The sequence below is a fragment of the Ranitomeya variabilis genome, chromosome 7 (assembly GCF_051348905.1).
Source record: "Ranitomeya variabilis isolate aRanVar5 chromosome 7, aRanVar5.hap1, whole genome shotgun sequence".
Classification (NCBI taxonomy): Eukaryota; Metazoa; Chordata; class Amphibia; order Anura; family Dendrobatidae; genus Ranitomeya; species Ranitomeya variabilis.
The window spans coordinates 163,206,928-163,226,025 of NC_135238.1; the positions used below are offsets into that span (position 1 = coordinate 163,206,928).

General features: G+C 41.7%; 1 protein-coding gene across 3 annotated transcripts in view; it reads left to right on the forward strand.

Moving 5' to 3' along the window:
• The window catches only part of ADARB1 (adenosine deaminase RNA specific B1), a 159,949-nt gene extending 141,321 nt beyond the window's left edge, over positions 1 to 18,628 (forward strand). For all 3 annotated transcript variants that reach the window (XM_077272161.1, XM_077272163.1, XM_077272160.1), the window contains 7 exons: positions 811 to 925; positions 1,057 to 1,225; positions 1,979 to 2,127; positions 5,809 to 5,977; positions 7,255 to 7,436; positions 16,652 to 16,830; positions 17,606 to 18,628. In XM_077272161.1, coding sequence (XP_077128276.1) covers positions 811 to 925; positions 1,057 to 1,225; positions 1,979 to 2,127; positions 5,809 to 5,977; positions 7,255 to 7,436; positions 16,652 to 16,830; positions 17,606 to 17,782 — 1,140 coding nt within the window. In that variant the 3' untranslated portion in view covers positions 17,783 to 18,628. The remainder of the gene's footprint in view (positions 1 to 810; positions 926 to 1,056; positions 1,226 to 1,978; positions 2,128 to 5,808; positions 5,978 to 7,254; positions 7,437 to 16,651; positions 16,831 to 17,605) is intronic.
• Positions 18,629 to 19,098: the final 470 nt, after the last annotated feature.

The following is a 19,098-nucleotide window of genomic DNA, read 5'->3' on the forward strand; positions in this document are numbered from 1 at the left end:
ATGTAGTTCTGCTGTGCTTCCACCACTGATTGGCAGCTTTCTGCCTATGCACAGTGTAGACAGAAAGCTGCCAATCCGTGGTGGGGTGGGGTTATGCAGAGCTCAGCGTTCAGAGCACTGCTAGGTCTGCAGCAGAGAAAACCATTTTTAATCAAAACTGCTTTACCAAGTAACGTAAATGATGCATCGCTTGAATCAAGGTCTCTTCCACTACATCATGCTGCTCTCAGAATGGGTAGCAAATACCTGATGACAAATTCCCTTTAAAAAGAAAAGTAAAGATATTGGTCGTGTTCCAGCACTCAGCGGCACCAGAAGTAGCCTGATATCCCCCCCATCCCACACAATTTACTGGAAAACTTTAGTGTCAGCTCTTCCTGGTGTCTCATTTGCACAAATGTTTGGGAGTATAAAAATGGCAAAACCGTTGTGTTGTCTTTCCAATTTAGTTATTAATCGATAACGTAAGAAGCCTTATAATGGATCTTATTAAATAAAAATGACTTTTCCCCACTTATCAAATCCCTGTGCTCTGAATTCACTGCTTAGCTGAGGGATCGGGGAGCAGCTGTTGCTATAATGTCCATGGATGGAGGGGAGAAGGAGGGAGAGACCCCGAGAAAACATATCAGTCAGAAATAGTGTCATTTCTCGCGTACACTGAAATGACAGGACGCAGCCTGTAAAGTCAGTCCGTGATATAGGGACGGTTCCTGCCAGTCAGTAGATCGGGGACATGTGTGCCTGCAGGAATAAGTACAGCTGTAAGGTAATGACTAACCTGCCTCCGGTCTCCTCTTTTGTCTGAAGGTTCTGGCTGATGCAGTTGCACGTTTGGTGGTAGATAAGTTCAGTGAGCTGACAGATAATTTCACCTCCCCACATGCAAGAAGGAAAGTCCTAGCTGGAGTTGTCATGACAACAGGTACTTTAATGTTTTCTGTAGCGTTTTTTCCTGGTTGGTAATTATTTTTAACCCCTCCCCAAACAACCCCTACGCCCTCATGCCGACCTTATGAAATAAATCTGCTCAATAACGATTATTTGTATACCTAGGAATAGATGTGAAAGACGCCCAGGTTATTAGTGTTTCCACTGGAACCAAGTGCATCAATGGCGAGTATATGAGTGATCGTGGTCTGGCGCTAAATGACTGTCACGCTGAAATTATAGCTCGCAGGTCACTGCTTAGATTTCTCTATACACAACTCGAGTTATTTTTAAGGTAAGCATTAAAAAAAAATCACACTATTTCTTATAGGTCTTCATTTGTGTAGAAAAATTCTGCCCCGCTCTACAGGGCTGTGGAGTCTGTAAGCTAAACCTCCGACAACTCAATTTCCATGACTGACTACACCAAAATGGGCTCCGACTCCACAACTTTGACTTCACAGCCCTGACAGGGCTGTGGAGTGGGTAAGCCAAACATCCGACTCTGACTCCTCAATTTCCATGACACTGACTCAGACTCCACCAAAATGGACTTCGACTCCACAGCCCTGCCCCTCTACACAAGTTCTCTGAATATCCTTGATCCTCTGAATATTTGTCACATTCACGGCATAAGATACTGGCTTATATTGGTACCTGCCTGACACTAGGCCTGATCTTAGAAGATGAGGGCATTATGACTATAACAAGTTGTTTAAAGGGGTTTTCCACTGTCAGGAGAGTTAACCCTAAATGCTCTAAAATAACATAGCAAGTACTCTCCCTCCCCAGGTTCAGCTATGTCATGTTGACAAAATGCGTCACTGCTGCAGTCAATCACTGAGCTCAGCGGCTTATGCCGCCTACCTCGGCACATCCGCACAGTGCAGTGGCTACAGCGGACCTGTGCTATACCGTCAGTATACAGAATGCTGATGGATTATCCGTGTTCAGATTTCACAGCACTGTATGTATTATAGTGTACAAAAGTCACATTTGGCTGCTTAAACACCACATTTTTCATCTCATGTCTTACTCTTTTTTTCAGCACTAAAGAAGATCAGCAGAAATCCATATTTATGAAGTCTGAAATTGGTGGCTATAGATTGAAGGACAGTGTCCAGTTCCATCTGTACATCAGTACATCGCCATGTGGAGATGCCCGTATTTTCTCACCACATGAAGCTGGACAGGAAGGTACTAAAATTATCATTAGTTGAAACTGTGCAAAAATCCTAGATCCTATGTGACCTACAGGTCATCCATTTACCATTTCACACAGATTAGTTATTATTTATTTATATAGCACCATTAGTTCCATGATGCTGTACATGAGAAAAGGGGTTACGTACAGGGTTATAGATATGGTTTACAGTAAACAAATTTACAATGACAGACTGGTGCAGAGGGGGAGAGGACCCTGTCCTTGCGGACTTACAATCTACGGGATAATGGCGAGGAGACTAAAGGTCGGGAGAGCGGCATCTCTGGCGGTGGTGAGGCGGCAGCTCTGGCGGTGGTGAGGGCGGCAGCTCTGGCGGTTGGTGAGGCGGCAGAATGGATATTGCAGGCTGTAGGCTTTCCTGAAGAGATGGGTTTTCAGGTTCCATCTGAAGGATCGGAGGGTGGTGGCTAATTGGATGTGTTGAGGCATGGAATTCCAGAGGATGGGGGATATTCGGGAGAAATCTTGGAGGCGGCTGTGTGAGGAACAAATAAGTGTGGAGGAGAGTAGGAGGTCTTGGGAGGATCAAAGATTACATGAGCGAAGATAGTGGGAGATTAGTTCAGAGATAAAGGGAGGGGACAGGTTGTGGATGGCTTTGTAGATCAGTGTTAGTAGTTTGAACTGGATTTGTTGGGGAATTGGGAGCCAGTGGAGGGATTTGCAGAGGGGAGAAGCAGGGGAGTAGCGAGGAGATAGGTGGATTAGCTGGGCAGCAGAGTGGAGGACAGACTGGAGTGGTGCAAGAGAGTTAGCCGGGAGGCCACAGAGGAGGGTGTTGCAGTAATCGAGGTGGAAGATGATGAGGGCATGCACAAGAGTTTTAGTAGATTGTTGGCTGAGGAAGGAACGGATTCTGGCAATATTTTTGTATTTTTGACTTGGAGGCGATAGGAGGTGGCAAGAGTTTAAACGTGCGGTTTGAAGGACAGGGCAGAGTCGAGTTACCCCGAGGCAGCGGATTTCAGGTGCGGGAGAGAGCGTGATACCGTTTACCGTAATAGATAGATCAGGTAGAGGGAATACGCGAGATGGGGGAAAAACGATGAGTTCGGTTTTGTCTACATTGAGTTTTAGTAAGCGAGAGTTGAAGAAGGAGGATATGGCTGGCAGACACTCCGGGATTCTGGACAGCAGAGAGGTGACATCTGGGCATGAGAGGTAGATCTGAGTGTTGTCCGCATACAGGTGATACTGGAAGCCATGGGACTTTTAGTTGTCCTAGGCCAAGGGTATAGATGGAAAAAAGTATGGGCCCTAGGACAGAGCCTTGAGGGGGACTCCAACAGAGAGAGTGCGGAATGAGGAGGAAGTGTGGGAGTGGGAAACGCTAAATATGCAGTCGGAAAGGTATGAAGCAATCCAGGACCCACATATTATTGTGTAATTCCTTCCTGCAGACGGACAAATCATTATATCGTTAGTGCAGTGTTCTGACCCTAGTATGTTATAGTAAGCATGTCAACAGCAGGTGTGACTGCAATATACAGAATGGATATGCAAAACTGTATTTTCCAACATATTTATTGTGCAGTATACATCCAACATTTAAGAAGTTTGGGAGCTCCCTCTGTGAACTCATCAGCTCCCCACAACTTGGTCTCCAGATGTCAATAGGTCCATAATTGGTATAGAAACCTAACGAAGGCCCTCCGGTCTGCTACGCTATTGCCTGGAGCCATGGCCTGCTAGATTGTTGGTGGCAATTCTCTAGTGGAATGTGATGTATCCCACAGCGTTATACCAGCAGTGACAGTATTGTAGCTTCATTATCCTAAAGCTAGTTTGTCTGCAGCACACAGAGCCCAAAGGAGCTGCAGAGTCCAAACACAAGTCAACAATTCCACTCACTCGCTAATCAAATACATCCACCAAAGACCGCGCTCTCCAGGAAGGTTCTATAGCTTGTCTTTTTATTTATGCATTTATGTAAATTACAGTGATGTTTCAACCTCTACGGTCTTTTTCAAGCTACTTCACGGTAAGTAACACATCCAAAAAAGGACGTAGAGTTTTAACTGTCGTAGCATCTTTCTTAAGTGTTTATCTCTTCCTGAAGAGCGCTGTGTTTGATGCAACAATTGAAGCTTCATGTCTGGTAGTGGGACTGAAAAATAAAATTAAAATCCATCGTTTAATAAAAGTTAAAATGGCCACCCTAAAAAAACTTAATTAGAATAAATAATAAACTTTGTGGTGATTGTGTTGTTTTTTATACAGGGTGGGCCATTTATAAAATGTGTTTACACTTATAACGTGTTCAAAGTGCTGCCCATTGTGTTGGATTGTCAATGCAACCCTCTTCTCCCACTCTTGACACGCTGATAGCAACAGTTTCATGGAAAGTGGATTGGTCATCCTGGGCCATTTGAATCGCCACCAAGGTCTCCTGATCTGACCCCCTTAGACTTTTATCTTTGGGGTCATCTGAAGGCAATTGTCTATGCTATGAAGATACGAGATGTGCAGCATCTGAAACAACAGATACTGGAAGCCTGTGCTAGCATTTCTTCTGCGGTGTTGCTATCAGTGTGTCAAGAGAGGGAGAAGAGGGTTGCATTGACAATCCAACACAATGGGCAGCACACTGAACACATTTTATAAGTGGTGATAAACTTGTAAATAACTCATGAAAGAATAAAGTTATGTTAAATTCTCAATAAGTTTGATGTGTCACATGACCCTCTTCCCATTGGAAAAAATAAAGTTGGATCCAAAATGGCTGACTTCAAAATGGCCGCCATGGTCACCACCCATCTTGAAAATGTTTTTCCCCTCCCATATACTAATGTGCCACAAACAGGAAGTTGATATCACAAACCATTTCCATTTTATTTAGGTGTATCCATATAAATGGCCCACCCTGTATATAAATTTAATTTAAAAAAATGGTAAAAGGCTTTTTCCATCCAAAAGGTTAATTCATACTTTATATATACCTTCTTAAAATGGCCAACAAAATTAATTAATCCATAGAAAGAAAAAAAAAACCTATGATGCATATTCCCAGTAGAATAAAGTTATGGCTCTTGGAATATGTAGTTGAAATAAAACCTTGAACCTGATGACTTAAAATAGGCTGGTCCTTAGGGGGTGAAAGAGATTGTGTAGATCAGACTTTACCTGATTTGGATGGGGAATGAATGGAGGTATAAGGACACTTATAAGGACACAGTTATTTTATTTCTACAATAGGGAAATCTTGCACAGGATACCCTTTGTGTATCTCTGTTCTTATAGCTCGTATTAAGACGTCTCCTCTTTTATACCATACAAACTATTTTTCTTATTTGGGAATACACAAAGGATTCTCCAAGAGGGTATATCTGACTGTGACCATGTGTTAAATAATGTACAAGCTCGTATAGTTAATGTATCATTTTAAGATTCCTGAAATGTCGAGCTGTCGGATAAATAAATGGTTTGTTGGAATTGCTTACAGATGTGGGGCTCTCATTCCAGTGATATTGCTGTATGACAATTCTGTCCATCTGTCTATTGCTCAATGGAAATCTATTCTAAAGTGTCAACTATTACTGAGCCAACCCAGTGCAGTAGTAACCCTATCCTGCAGGATAAAATGCCTCTGTCACAAGATATATGGTTTTGTGCCTTATAATGATCATTTGTCTCCATTTTATGTATTGTTACAGATCAGGGTGATCGCCATCCTAACAGAAAGGCACGAGGACAGCTTCGTACCAAGATAGAGTCTGGAGAAGGGACTATTCCTGTGCGGTCAAGCAGTACTATTCAAACATGGGATGGCGTCTTGCAAGGAGAGAGATTGCTCACCATGTCTTGCAGCGATAAGATTGCAAGGTGAGTCTGGGAAATAATCTGATGTTGTAAGCCTCCACCTGTATATTCTGCACGTACTTGTTTTAAAAGCCCTTTAGTTCTGTCAAGAGAATTTTAATGCACTCAACATTATTAATTATGCTTGAATTAATTAGATTATGAAACAAAATGCCTGCCAAATACAGATTTGTACTTCCTAATGTGGTGCATGCATTAAGAAATCTTAGCCAAGATTAATCTGTTTATTCATATCTTATATAATGCAGAACTTTCTGTTAGACGTGCAATGTATGTTTTATTTTTTTATGTCCTTTTAGGGAAGATTGTGCATCTATGGCCTTGATTCAGTAAGACCGGCAATTTTTCTAATCGGCCTTGATGAGAAGGCATGGTGGAGTCAGACTCTCTTGATTCATGGTGAGCTGTACGCCTCTTCATGAATCAGGAGCGTCTACAAGCAGTGTACGTCTTTGTGACAAAATCTTACACCAGTCCTTGATTGGAGTAAGATTTCTGGCGTAAGTGATGGCCCAGTTTTTCATGAAGTAGATGACCAATGGCGTCTCGTTTCCAGCACGCCCTAGCGCCGACTGTTTTGGCATTTTTGGAAACCACCAAAGGCTGGTGAAAAAACCCCAAAAGTTGCGTAACTTTTTTGTACAACTTCGAGTTGCACCAAAATTTTGCAACTCTTTAAAGCAGTTTACACCACAATTCTGGTGAAATTGCTTTGATGAATCCAGGCTTATGTGTATATTGTTACACAGGATTCACTGAGCTCCTAGAGGAAAAAAATCAAGACCAAAGTTATAAGTCCATGTTGGGCTTTCTCATTTAAGATTTTTTTTTGTCTGCTTGTGTTGCATTCTTTCAAAAATAGTGTGATAAGTCGAAATCCAGTTTGAAAGTGGATCCAGGTGTAGCTATCGTAGCACAATTCTACTTTTGTGACATATTTCATTATTAAAGGGTTTGTCCACAGTCTTTTATGTTGATAACCGATCCATGGGATCGTTGATCAATATCAGGCATATGGGGGTTTGACACCTTCACCGAACAGCTTTTATCAGCTTTGACGGTGGTCAAACGTAAACTTGATGCACAGATGAAAGCCACATCTTTGTTTTCTTTTTGATTTTTTTTTTTTGTGCTACCACAGCCTGTGAAAAAAAAGTTTTATGAAAGTGTTCAACTTCTTTAAAGCCACCTTCAGTTTTGTGTTTATATTGGTGGTATTTCCTCATTATAAGAGCGATAATCTCTTATTTATTTTTATTTTTTCTTAACTTCTCATACAGATGGAACGTTGTGGGAATCCAGGGATCTCTCTTCAGTCTCTTCGTTGAGCCAATCTATTTCTCCAGTATTATTTTGGGCAGTCTTTATCATGGTGACCATCTCTCTAGGGCTGTGTATCAGAGAATATCTGATATTGAAGAGTTGCCCCCACTGTACTCGCTAAACAAACCTTTACTGAGTGGTAGGTTTTTTTTACAATACTAATTTAAGCCTAATATTCTGTAAAAATGGTATTCAATGAGTTTAGGGACAGAAGCTGTATGATAGTTTTTCTTAAATATTATTCTCATTTATGAACCATTTATTGTGGTTGAGCACAAATATAAATAGAGAATTGTTAGGATTTGGGTTTTTTTAACTGTTACTGCAATGTATGGGAGATCTGTTCTCGTTCTTGTCCTTTCTATATCATGAGGAGGATGGGATGGTTGAATGAGAGAAGAAACCAGTTCTAAAATAACAGCCAGTTCAGGACTGACCATTTTCCCCAGTTCCTGACCTGGCCCATTTTCCTGTTTTATCATACATGCACTTTTTGTTGATTCTGAAAAAAAATGTTTCTCATAAAGATATTCAAACTATATTTGCCTGTTTTTGTTCACGATGCATGGGGGGCTCACTTACTTTTTCACATTTTTATATTTTAAGGCTTTTATTTTTTTGCAACCATAAGGCTATGTTCACACGTTGCAGAATATTTGCGGTTTTTTAGCGTTTTTGCGCTATAAAAACCGCTATGAAACCGCAAATAATCTGCATACATTAAGCATCCCATCATTTTTAATGAAATCCGCAATTTCTGTGCACATGATGTGCGTTTTTCTGCATGAAAAACGCATTGCGGAAAAATAATGAACATGCTCATTAATTTTGCGTTTTTTTCGCGGTTTTCCCACTGTCTAATGCATTGGGAAATGTCCGGGAAAAACCGCGTCAAAGCCGCGCAAAAAACACTAAAAAACGCATGCGGTTTTCATGCGGAAATCCGGCAGAAATGTCTGGATTTTCACAGGAATTTTCTGCATGAATTCCTGAACGTGTGTAGGGGGCCTTAAGGACCACTAATAACATTTTTAATTGCGTTCCCTTTCTGTAGAACTTTTTATACATTCAACATTTTTCTCTTGTTACCGTAGTTGGGCAGGAAACCGCATTATGCGCACAATGCACCACCACCACCCCATATATTGTCTTTAAAGATGTTTTGACATATTCATACATTCTCTGCATTGCTGATTTCCCCTGTAACTGAGATTTGTATATTTACAGTGGAAATTCAAACTCCTGGCTGCATAGCATAGCTGACGGGGTCTCCTACGACCCAGCAGTTCTTGTTCCCTCTCTGCACCATTGTCAGTCCTTCCCACTCTGTATACACAACATGGGCTCATTGATGTGTATACAGAGATTGTGAAGTTATTGTTCTCTGAGGAGTCTGACTGTGTCTGACAGCTCCCCATCCCCACAGCTGCACAATCTCATGCAAGCTGCTTACTATACATTGACGTTTTAGAATGTCAGTGCCGATAAAAGTGTGGCTTGCCTGGAGGTTTATAGTCTATGGGCAGTCGACAAGTAGTAATTAAAAAAAATTCTTTAAAGGGAACCTGTAAGCAGGATTGTGCAACATAACCTACAGTATCAGGGTGGCACTGTTATACTGATTAAAATGATACCTTTATTGATGAAATCTGTCTTGTGGTTGTTGTTTAATCTTTATTTTCAGTTTTTTTTCAGTTTTGAGTTAATGATGGCCTGTTGCTCCAGGGCGGCCTGTGGGGTGTGAGGGGGTCATCATGTGGTGCTCTGCTTACATATTAATCTGTATGGCTTATGACAGGTCACTGATCCCTCAGTGACCTGCCCCCTATTTTACATAATGAATATTATATATATATACAGAGAGAGAGAGAAGGAAAATCACCTGCAGCAGGTAGGCACTGGTGTCGGCGCCTGCGCTGCAGCATGATCATATGTGTAATGTGCAGTTAATTTTTATTTGATGCTATAACTAAATTCATTAAAAAAAACCTGTCTCACAATGGTGCCAGCCGCGCCTGCGAATCGGTGATTTGATAGCTGCTACAGCGGCGCCATCTTGCTAGAGAAAAAAAAAAGTATCCTCTAAGATGGTGCTGCGATCGCCGATAGATGCTGCTGTGCATGCGCCGGTGGCGCCATTTTGGAGGAGGCATTTTTTTTCTCTAGCAAGATGGCACCGCCGGCGCCTGTGCAATAGCAGCTATCAAATCGCCGATTCGCTGGCACCATTTTGAGATTTTTTCTTTAATGAATTTAGTTGTAGCATCAAATAATAGAATTAACTGCACATTACACATGTGCTCATACTGCAGAGCAGGTGCCGCCCCCTAACTGCTGCAGGTGATTATTTTTTCTCAATATCTATATAATTGTCTAAGGTCACTTCCGTCTTTCTGTCCTCAACTTCCGTCACGGAAATCCCGCGTCGCTGATTGGTCTCGGCAGCTGCCTGTCATGGCTGCTGTGACCAATCAGCGACGGGCACAGTCCGATTAGTCCCTCCCCTACTCCCCTGCAGTCAGTGCCCGGCGCCCGCTCCATAATCCCCTCCAGTCACCGCTCACACAGGGTTAATGGCAGCGGTGTAACGCACTCCGTTACCGCTGCTATTAACCCTGTGTGTCCCCAACTACCGTATATACTCGAGTATAAGCCGAGATTTTCAGCCCAAATTTTTGGGCTGAAAGTGCCCCTCTCGGCTTATACTCGAGTCATGGTCGGCGGGTGAGGGGGAGAGAGGACTGTTGCATACTCACCTGCTCCCGGCGCTCCTAATGCTGTCCCAGCCTGTCCCATGGTCTCCCACTCTGCAGCTCTTCCTCTATTCAGCGGTCACGTGGTACCGCTCATTAAAGTAATGAATATGGATTCCACTCCCATAGGGGTGGAGCCGCATATTCATTACTGTAATGAGCGGTACCGGTGACCGCTCATTACAGGAAGAAGCTGCGGTACCATGGGACAGGCAGGGACCGTGCCGGGAGCAGGTGAGTATTTCATATTCACCTGTCCGCGTTCCATCCGCCGGGCGCCGCTCCGTCTTCCCGTCCTCTTGCAGTGACTGTGCAAGTCAGAGGGCGCGATGACGTATTTGTGTGCGCGCCACCCTCTGCCTGAACAGTCAGTGCGGAGAGACGGGACGCTGAGGAGCAGCGGGCAGTGACGAGAGGTGAGTATGTCTTTTTTTTTTTTTTATTGCAGCATCAGCATTACATGTGGCACAATGCTGTATGGAGCGTCTATGGGGCCATAAAGAACTGCATGGAGCATTAAATGAGGAATCTATGGGGCCATAACTGCATGGAGCATTATATGGGACATCTATGGGGCCATAACTGCATGGAGCATTATATGGGACATCTATGGGGCCATAACTGCATGGAGCATTATACTACGTGGCTGGGCAATATACTACATGGCTGGCCAATATACTACGTGGATGGGCAATATAATACGTGGCTGGCCAATATACTACGGGACTGGCCAATATACTACGTGGACATGCATATACTAAAATACCCGATGCGTTAGAATCAGGCCACCATCTAGTATATAATATTCATTATGTAAACTAGGGGGCAGTTCAGTGAGGGATAATTGACCTGTCAGAAGCCATACAGATGAATACCTAAGCAGAGCACCACATAGAGACCCCCACAGGCCGCCCTGGAGCACAAGCATATCATTAACTCAGAACTAAAAATAAAGATTAAACAACAACCACAAGACGGATTTCATCACCAGGTATCATTGTAATCAGTATAACAGCACCGACCTGACACTGTCTGTAGGTTACTGAGCACAATCCTGCTGACAGGATCCCTTTAACAATTTTTTTCTCCTTTACCATGTGTGATGTGTTATCCTCAAAATTTTTGTCAAAAAGGCCTAACTAATAAGGTATGTGTACACGTAAGAATTTCTTGCTGAAAATTCCTGAAGAAAACCGGACATTTTCTGCAAGAAAACTGCATGCGTTTTTTTTTCGTGTTTTTGCCACATTTTTTTGCGCGTTTTTTTCCGGAGCTTTCCCAATGCATTATATAGCGGGAAAACGCAACCCCCCCCCCCCCGCAAAATTAATGAACATGATGCATTTTAAACCGCGATGCATTTTTTTCACTTTAAAAAATGCATCATGTGCACAAAAATTACAGAATGCATTCTAAATGATAGGATGCATATGTATGCGGTTTTTATGCATTTTTATCGCATTTTTATAGCGGAAAAAACGTGAAAAAAACGCAACGTGTGCCACAGCCTTAATAAAATTTGGAAGATAAGAATCATTCAGTTTATTATTGACGCGTCTCTCAGTCAGACATACTCCTTCCTATAAAGTATAAAGTCACAATTTCCACACCATGACTTTTGTACTCTTCATATTGGGGCTTAAAATTCAAGTTTTAATTCATACTAAGCATCGTCCATCAGTTTAACCCCTCTGTGACCTTAGACGTACTATCCCGTCGAGGTGACCTGGGCCTATCTGACCCTCGTCGGGATAGTACGTCATAGCCGATCGGCCGCGCTCACGGGGGGAGCGCGGCCGATCGCGGCCGGGTGTCAGCTGCCTATCGCAGCTGACATCCGGCACTGTGTGCCAGGAGCCGTCACGGACCGCTCCCGGCACATTAACCCCCGGCACACCGCGATCAAACATGATCGCGGTGTACCGGCGGTATAGGGAAGCATCGCGCAGGGAGGGGGCTCCCTGCGGGCTTCCCTGAGACCCCCGGAGCAACGCGATGTGATCGCGTTGCTGCGAGGGTCTCCTACCTTCTTCCTCCCTGCAGGTCCCGGATCCAAGATGGCCGCGGCATCCGGGTCCTGCAGGGAGAAAGGTGGCTTACCGAGCGCCTGCTCAGAGCAGACGCTGGTAAGCCTGCACCGATGTAAGTGAGATCGGTGATCTGATAAAGTGCAGTGCACACTATCAGATCATCGATCTGTGATGTCCCCCCCTGGGACAAAGTAAAAAAGTAAAAAAAAAATTCTTCCACATGTGTAAAAAAAAAAAAAAAAAATCCTAAATAAATAATAAAAAAAAATATATATATTATTCCCATAAATACATTTCTTTATCTAAATAAAAAAAACAAAACAATAAAAGTACACATATTTAGTATCGCCGCGTCCGTAACGACCCAACCTATAAAAATGCCCCACTAGTTAACCCCTTCAGTAAACACCGTAAGAGAAAAAAAAAAAAAACGAGGCAAAAAACAACGCTTTATTACCATACCGCCGAACAAAAAGAGGAATAACACGCGATCAAAAAGACTGATATAAATAATCATGGTACCGCTGAAAACGTCATCTTGTCCCGCCAAAAAACGAGCCTCCATATAGCATCATCAGCAAAAAAATAAAAAAGTTATAGTCCTGAGAATAAAGCGATGCCAAAATAATTATTTTTTCTATAAAATAGTTTTTATCGTATAAAAGCGCCAAAACATAAAAAAATGATATAAATGAGGTATCGCTGTAATCGTACTGACCCGACGAATAAAACTGCTTTATCCATTTTACCAAACGCGGAACGGTATAAACGCCTCTCCCAAAAGAAATTCATGAATAGCAGGTTTTTGGTCATTCTGCCTCACAAAAATCGGAATAAAAAGTGATCAAAAACGGTCACGTGTCCGAAAATGTTACCAATAAAAACGTCAACTCGTCCCGCAAAAAACAAGACCTCACATGACTCTGTGGAGCAAAATGTGGAAAAATTATAGGTCTCAAAATGTGGAGACGCAAAAACTTTTTTGCTATAAAAAGCGTCGCTGGTTTCACACTTGCGTTTTTGTCTGCAGCGTTTTTTGCACAAAAAAACGCATGCGTTTTTTCCCTATATTTAACATTGAAAACGCATGCGTTTTTTTGTACGCGTTTGGTCGCGTTTTCAAACGCATGCGTTTTTTTTCTGCATGTGTTCATTTTCAGAAATACAGCCTGCAGTATTTTCTTGCGTTTTTAAGCACATGCGTTTGCGTTAAAAACGCATGCGTTTTTATCGAAAAAAAAACAGAAAACACACTGAAAAGCCACCCACCACCATCAAGGTGATAAAGGGATCCAAACCCTAACCCTAACTCTACCCCTAACCTCACCCCTAACCGTTTAATGAACGTTTTCTGACAGTCATAGTGCCACGTATTTCAGTGCCACGTATTTCAGTGCCACGTATTTCAGTGCCATGTATTTCAGTGCCACGTATCACGTATTTCAGTGCCACGTGTTTCAGTGCCACGTATTTAAGTGTCACGTATTTCAGTGCCACGTATCACATATTTCAGTGCCACATATTTTAGTGCCACGTATTTAAGTGCCACGTATTTCAGTGCCACGTATTTCAGTGCCACATATTTCAGTGCCACGTATCACGTATTTCAGTGCCACGTGTTTCAGTGCCACGTGTTTCAGTGCCACGTATTTCAGTGCCACGTATTTCAGTGCCACGTATTTCAGTGCCACGTATTTCAGTGCCACGTATCACGTATTTTAGTGCCACGTATCACGTATTTCAGTGCCACGAATTTCAGTGCCACGTATTTCAGTGCCACGTATTTCAGTCACGTTTAGGGGTAGGGGTAGGGTTAGGGTTAGGGCTAGGGTTGGAGGTAAAGTTAGGGTTAGGGTTGGGGCTAAAGTTAGGGTTGGGGCTAAAGTTAGGGTTAGGGTTTGGATTACATTTACGGTTTGGATTAGGGTTGGGATTAGAATTATGGGTGTGTCAGGGTTAGGGGTGTGGTTAGGGTTACCGTTGGGATTAGGGCTAGGGGTCTGTTTGGATTAGGGTTTCAGGTAGAATTGGGAAGTTTCCACTGTCCAGGCACATCAGGGGCTCTCCAAACGGGACATGGCGTCCAATCTCAATTCCAGCCAATTCTGCGTTGAAAAAGTAAAACAGTGCTCCTTCCCTTCCGAGCTCTCCCATGCGCCCAAAAAGGGGTTTACCCCAACATATGGGTTATCAGCGTACTCGGGACAAATTGAACAACAACTTCTGGGGTCCAAGTTCTCTTGTTATCCTTGGGAAAATAAAAATTTGGGGGGCTAAAAATAATTTTTGTGGGAAAAAAAAGATGTTTTATTTTCACGGCTCTGCGTTATAAACTGTAGTGAAACACTTGGGGGTTCAAAGTTCTCACAACACATCTAGATAAGTTCCTTGGGAGGTCTAGTTTCCAATATGGGGTCACTTGTGGTGGGTTTGTACTGTTTGGGTACATCAGGGGCTCTGCAAATGCAACGTGACGCCTGCAGACCAATCCATTTAAGGCTGCATTCCAAATGGCGCTCCTTCCCTTCCGAGCTCTGTCATGCGCCCAAACAGTGGTTCCCCCCCACATATGGGGTATCAGCGTACTCAGGACAAATTGGACAACAACTTTTGGGGTCTAATTTATCCTGATACCCTTGTGAAAATACAAAACTGGGGGCTAAATAATCATTTTTGTGAAAAAAAAAAAAAGAATTTTTATTTTCACGGCTTTGCGCTATACACTTTAGTGAAACACTTAGGGGTTCAAAGTTCTCAAAACACATCTAGATAAGTTCCTTGGGAAGTCTAGTTTCCAATATGGGGTCACTTGTGGGGGGTTTGTACTGTTTGGGTACATCAGGGGCTCTGCAAATGCAACGTGACGGCTGCTGACCAATCCATTTAAGTCTGCATTCCAAATGGCGCTCCTTCCCTTTCGAGCTCTGTCATGCGCCCAAACAGTGGTTCCCCCCCACATATGGGGTATCAGCGTACTCAGGACAAATTGGAAAACAAATTTTGGGGTCCAATTTATTCTGTTACCCTTGTAAAAATACAAAGCTGGGGGCTAAAAAATCATTTTTGAGAAAAAAAAAAAATTATTTTCACGGCTCTGCGTTATAATCTGTAGTGAAACACTTGGGGGTTCAAAGCTCTCAAAACACATCTAGATAAGTTCCTTAGGGGGTCTACTTTCCAAAATGGTGTCACTTGTGGGGGGTTTCAATGTTTAGGCACATCAGGGGCTCTCCAAACGCAACATGGCGTCCCATCTCAATTCCAGTCAATTTTGCATTGAAAAGTCAAATGGCGCTCCTTCCCTTCCAAGCTCTGCCATGCGCCCAAACAATGGTTTACACCCACATATGGGGTATCAGCGTACTCAGGACAAATTGCACAACATTTTTTGGGGTCCAATTTCTTCTCTTACCCTTGGGAAAATAAAAAATTGGGGGCGAAAAGATCATTTTTGTGAAAAAATATGATTTTTTATTTTTACGGCTCTGCATTATAAACTTCTGTGAAGCACTTGGTGGGTCAAAGTGCTCACCACACATCTAGATAAGTTCCTTAGGGGGTCTACTTTCCAAAATGGTGTCACTTGTAGGGGGTTTCAGTGTTTAGGCACATCAGGGGCTCTCCAAACGCAACATGGCGTCCCATCTCAATTCCAGTCAATTTTGCATTGAAAAGTAAAATGGCGCTCCTTTCCTTCCGAGCTCTGCCATGCGCCCAAACAGTGGTTTACCCCCACATATGGGGTATCAGCGTACTCAGGACAAATTGTACAACAACTTTGGGGGTCCATTTTCTCCTGTTACCCTTGGTAAAATAAAACAAATTGGAGCTGAAATAAATTTTGTGTGAAAAAAAGTTAAATGTTCATTTTTATTTAAACATTCCAAAAATTCCTGTGAAACACCTGAAGGGTTAATAAACTTCTTGAATGTGGTTTTGAGCACCTTGAGGGGTGCAGTTTTTAGAATGGTGTCACACTTGGGTATTTTCTATCATATAGACCCCTCAAAATGACTTCAAATGAGATTTGGTCCCTAAAAAAAAAATGGTGTTGTAAAAATGAGAAATTGCTGGTCAACTTTTAACCCTTATAACTCCGTCACAAAAAAAAAATTTTGGTTCCAAAATTGTACTGATGTAAAGTAGACATGTGGAAAATGTTACTTATTAAGTATTTTGTGTGACATATGTCTGTGATTTAAGGGCATAAAAATTCAAAGTTGGAAAATTGCGAAATTTTCAAAATTTTCGCCAAATTTCCATTTTTTTCACAAATAAACGCAAGTTATATCGAATAAATTTTACCACTAACATGAAGTACAATATGTCACGAGAAAACAATGTCAGAATCGCCAAGATCCGTCAAAGCGTTCCAGAGTTATAGCCTCATAAAGGGACAGTGGTCAGAATTGTAAAAATTGGCCCGGTCATTAACGTGCAAACCACCCTTGGGGGTGAAGGGGTTAACTAGTGTTCACTTATTGCAATTACTTTCTTTTGTGTAGTTTTTCTTTTTGCTGCTGTATCACTTTAGCCATCCTAAAACTGAACTTTTATTTATGTTGTGCAAGGTATTAGTAATGCAGAAGCACGCCAGCCGGGAAAGGCTCCCAGCTTCAGTGTCAACTGGACAGTAGGTGATGCCAGCCTTGAAATCATTAACGCTACAACAGGCAAGGATGAAATGGGTCGGGCATCACGTCTCTGTAAGCATGCTCTCTTCAGTCGATGGATGCGTATTCATGCTAAGGTGAGTTTTAAGGTTTTTAGAGTTGCAATGAATACTTGTGTTACTGCTACAAGGAGATGCTCATTTAAACAATCTACCTTGCTTTTATTTCATAGAACTGCTTCATGAAGTTCTCAGTATGTATGTGTATATATATATATATATATATATATATATATATATATATATATATATATATATAATATATGTATGTATATAAAGCTGGTTAAATAGGTATTGAGCACGTCACCGATATATTTCTAAAGGCGCTATTGATATGAAATTCTCACCAGATGTTGGTAACATCCCATCTAATCTACACAGGCAAAGAAATCAAATCAGAGACGTAAATTAAAGTTATGTGTAAAAATGATTTATCAATAAGAGCTGTGTGTCTATAAGCAGCATTATTTCTGGCCCTTATGACTTGTAGTCTGCATTTTTGCAACTTCACCAGTTCCCCTGTGCAGTTACTAGAAGCTGCAGCAGCTTCTTTTTATGTACTCTGCTTGTTGCTCCCCTTCCCCCTCCATAGACTTCTATAGGCAGCAAGTGTAATTTGATATCTCAATGAAGACAGATTTGTAGACAGATGTGAGAAGTTTTTAAAAGAAAGTGAATCATCAGTGAGGGCGAGAAAATGTAACCGAAGTGGGGGAAAGAGGCATTTTTCTCTAATAGGTATTTCATGGATTTTTTTTTTTAACATTTGCTCCTACTAATGATTTATGGGGGAAAAATGTTGAGAAATAGTTACTTTTTTTAAATTATCATTTTTTTGTGTTTCACTCCACAGCTTTATTCCAACCTGAGATGTAAAATTGGGAAACCCAATCTATACTATGATACCAAGCAGTCAGCCCTGGAATACCAAACTGCAAAGGAGTGCGTCTTTAAAGCCTTTCAAAAGGCAGGACTTGGAGCCTGGGTGAAAAAACCTATAGAGCAAGACCAATTTCCCATAACTGCTTAAAGTCATGAACAAATCTTATTTTAGTCTTTTTCCTTTGTCAGGCAGGAGTATTTGGACACTGTAACCTGGTTTATGATTTCTCAGTTCTGACGTGCCAATCATCCTCATCTGCCTTTTTTATCTCCCTATCTTTACACCTGTAATTTTGAAATCATCCATTGTTTTATAGGATCTGGAAAAATACTAATTTTATTTATTCCGTAGTGACCAAAGGCAGTCTATTTTTTGTACGCACCTGCCTCAGTTTTTATTTTAAGTAAAGTGTATGATCTGTAGCTGGATCTCTCACCTCTGTAAATTGTAGATACTTATGACAGCACCAGTGTGCTATACAATGGGCAGCTGATCTGAACTTGGAAAGTGAATCTTCTTTCACTGCAGATATGTTATTATTCATGGTTTTACACTGTATTACTTCTTGGCGTATTTCATGAGCTTTGTTTTGTGAAATCGAGCCTGCTCTTAACTAATGTAGTAACAAGCAATATGTCCGCTTCGGGTTGGCAATTGTTCATTTTTACCATTCCTTGCTAACATGTCGTCGATTGGAAAATCAAAAATTGGCACCCTTTTTACTCTAGTATAAGGGTTCATAACCAGCTGCTACACATTTGTGTTATTGGTATCTGTGTGGCTAAGATTTTATTATTATGCAGGTTCGGTTCTGTATTTGTGTCTCATTTACCCATGTTGTGAATTCTGAATTTTGATGTTGGTAACTGGATTGAAATACATTTGTATTTTTCTTGATCTTTAAGATGTAATTGCGAACCAAAGCTCATAGAAGTAAATGGTTTGCTGAAAATACAGTATATTCATAAACTATTTTTATTTCTCCAGGAAGAAGTTACTTGGCATTTGGTAACAGGTTCTAAATCTGTTTCTATGACTTACAGACATTGTCACAGGAGAGGATCTTATGAGAATGTAAACTTTTGGATTTAAGGACAATGTCATTATACCGAGATGCTGACTGATACAGGGACCAGTTTATGGTTTCTCTACAACAGCTAGAATTTACTAAACCTTTATTTTACCAGTGAAAATGAGCTGCGATTTCAGACAAATGGGGCAGTGCAGAAACTGCTAGTGCTTGCTGTCATGCAGGATACAGTCCTGATAGATACAAGCTACAGCTGGCTCTATATGTAACTGCAACATCATTCACCTTCATTACCTGCATTCTGTTTTTTGCCACATACAGAGGTGTCACAATTTATGTAGTGGCAGTCACGGGAGGATATCTTCCATCACAGGCTATGATATGGACACACCATATAACCGATCATGGAGTAGAAGCTGAACGGACTCATATA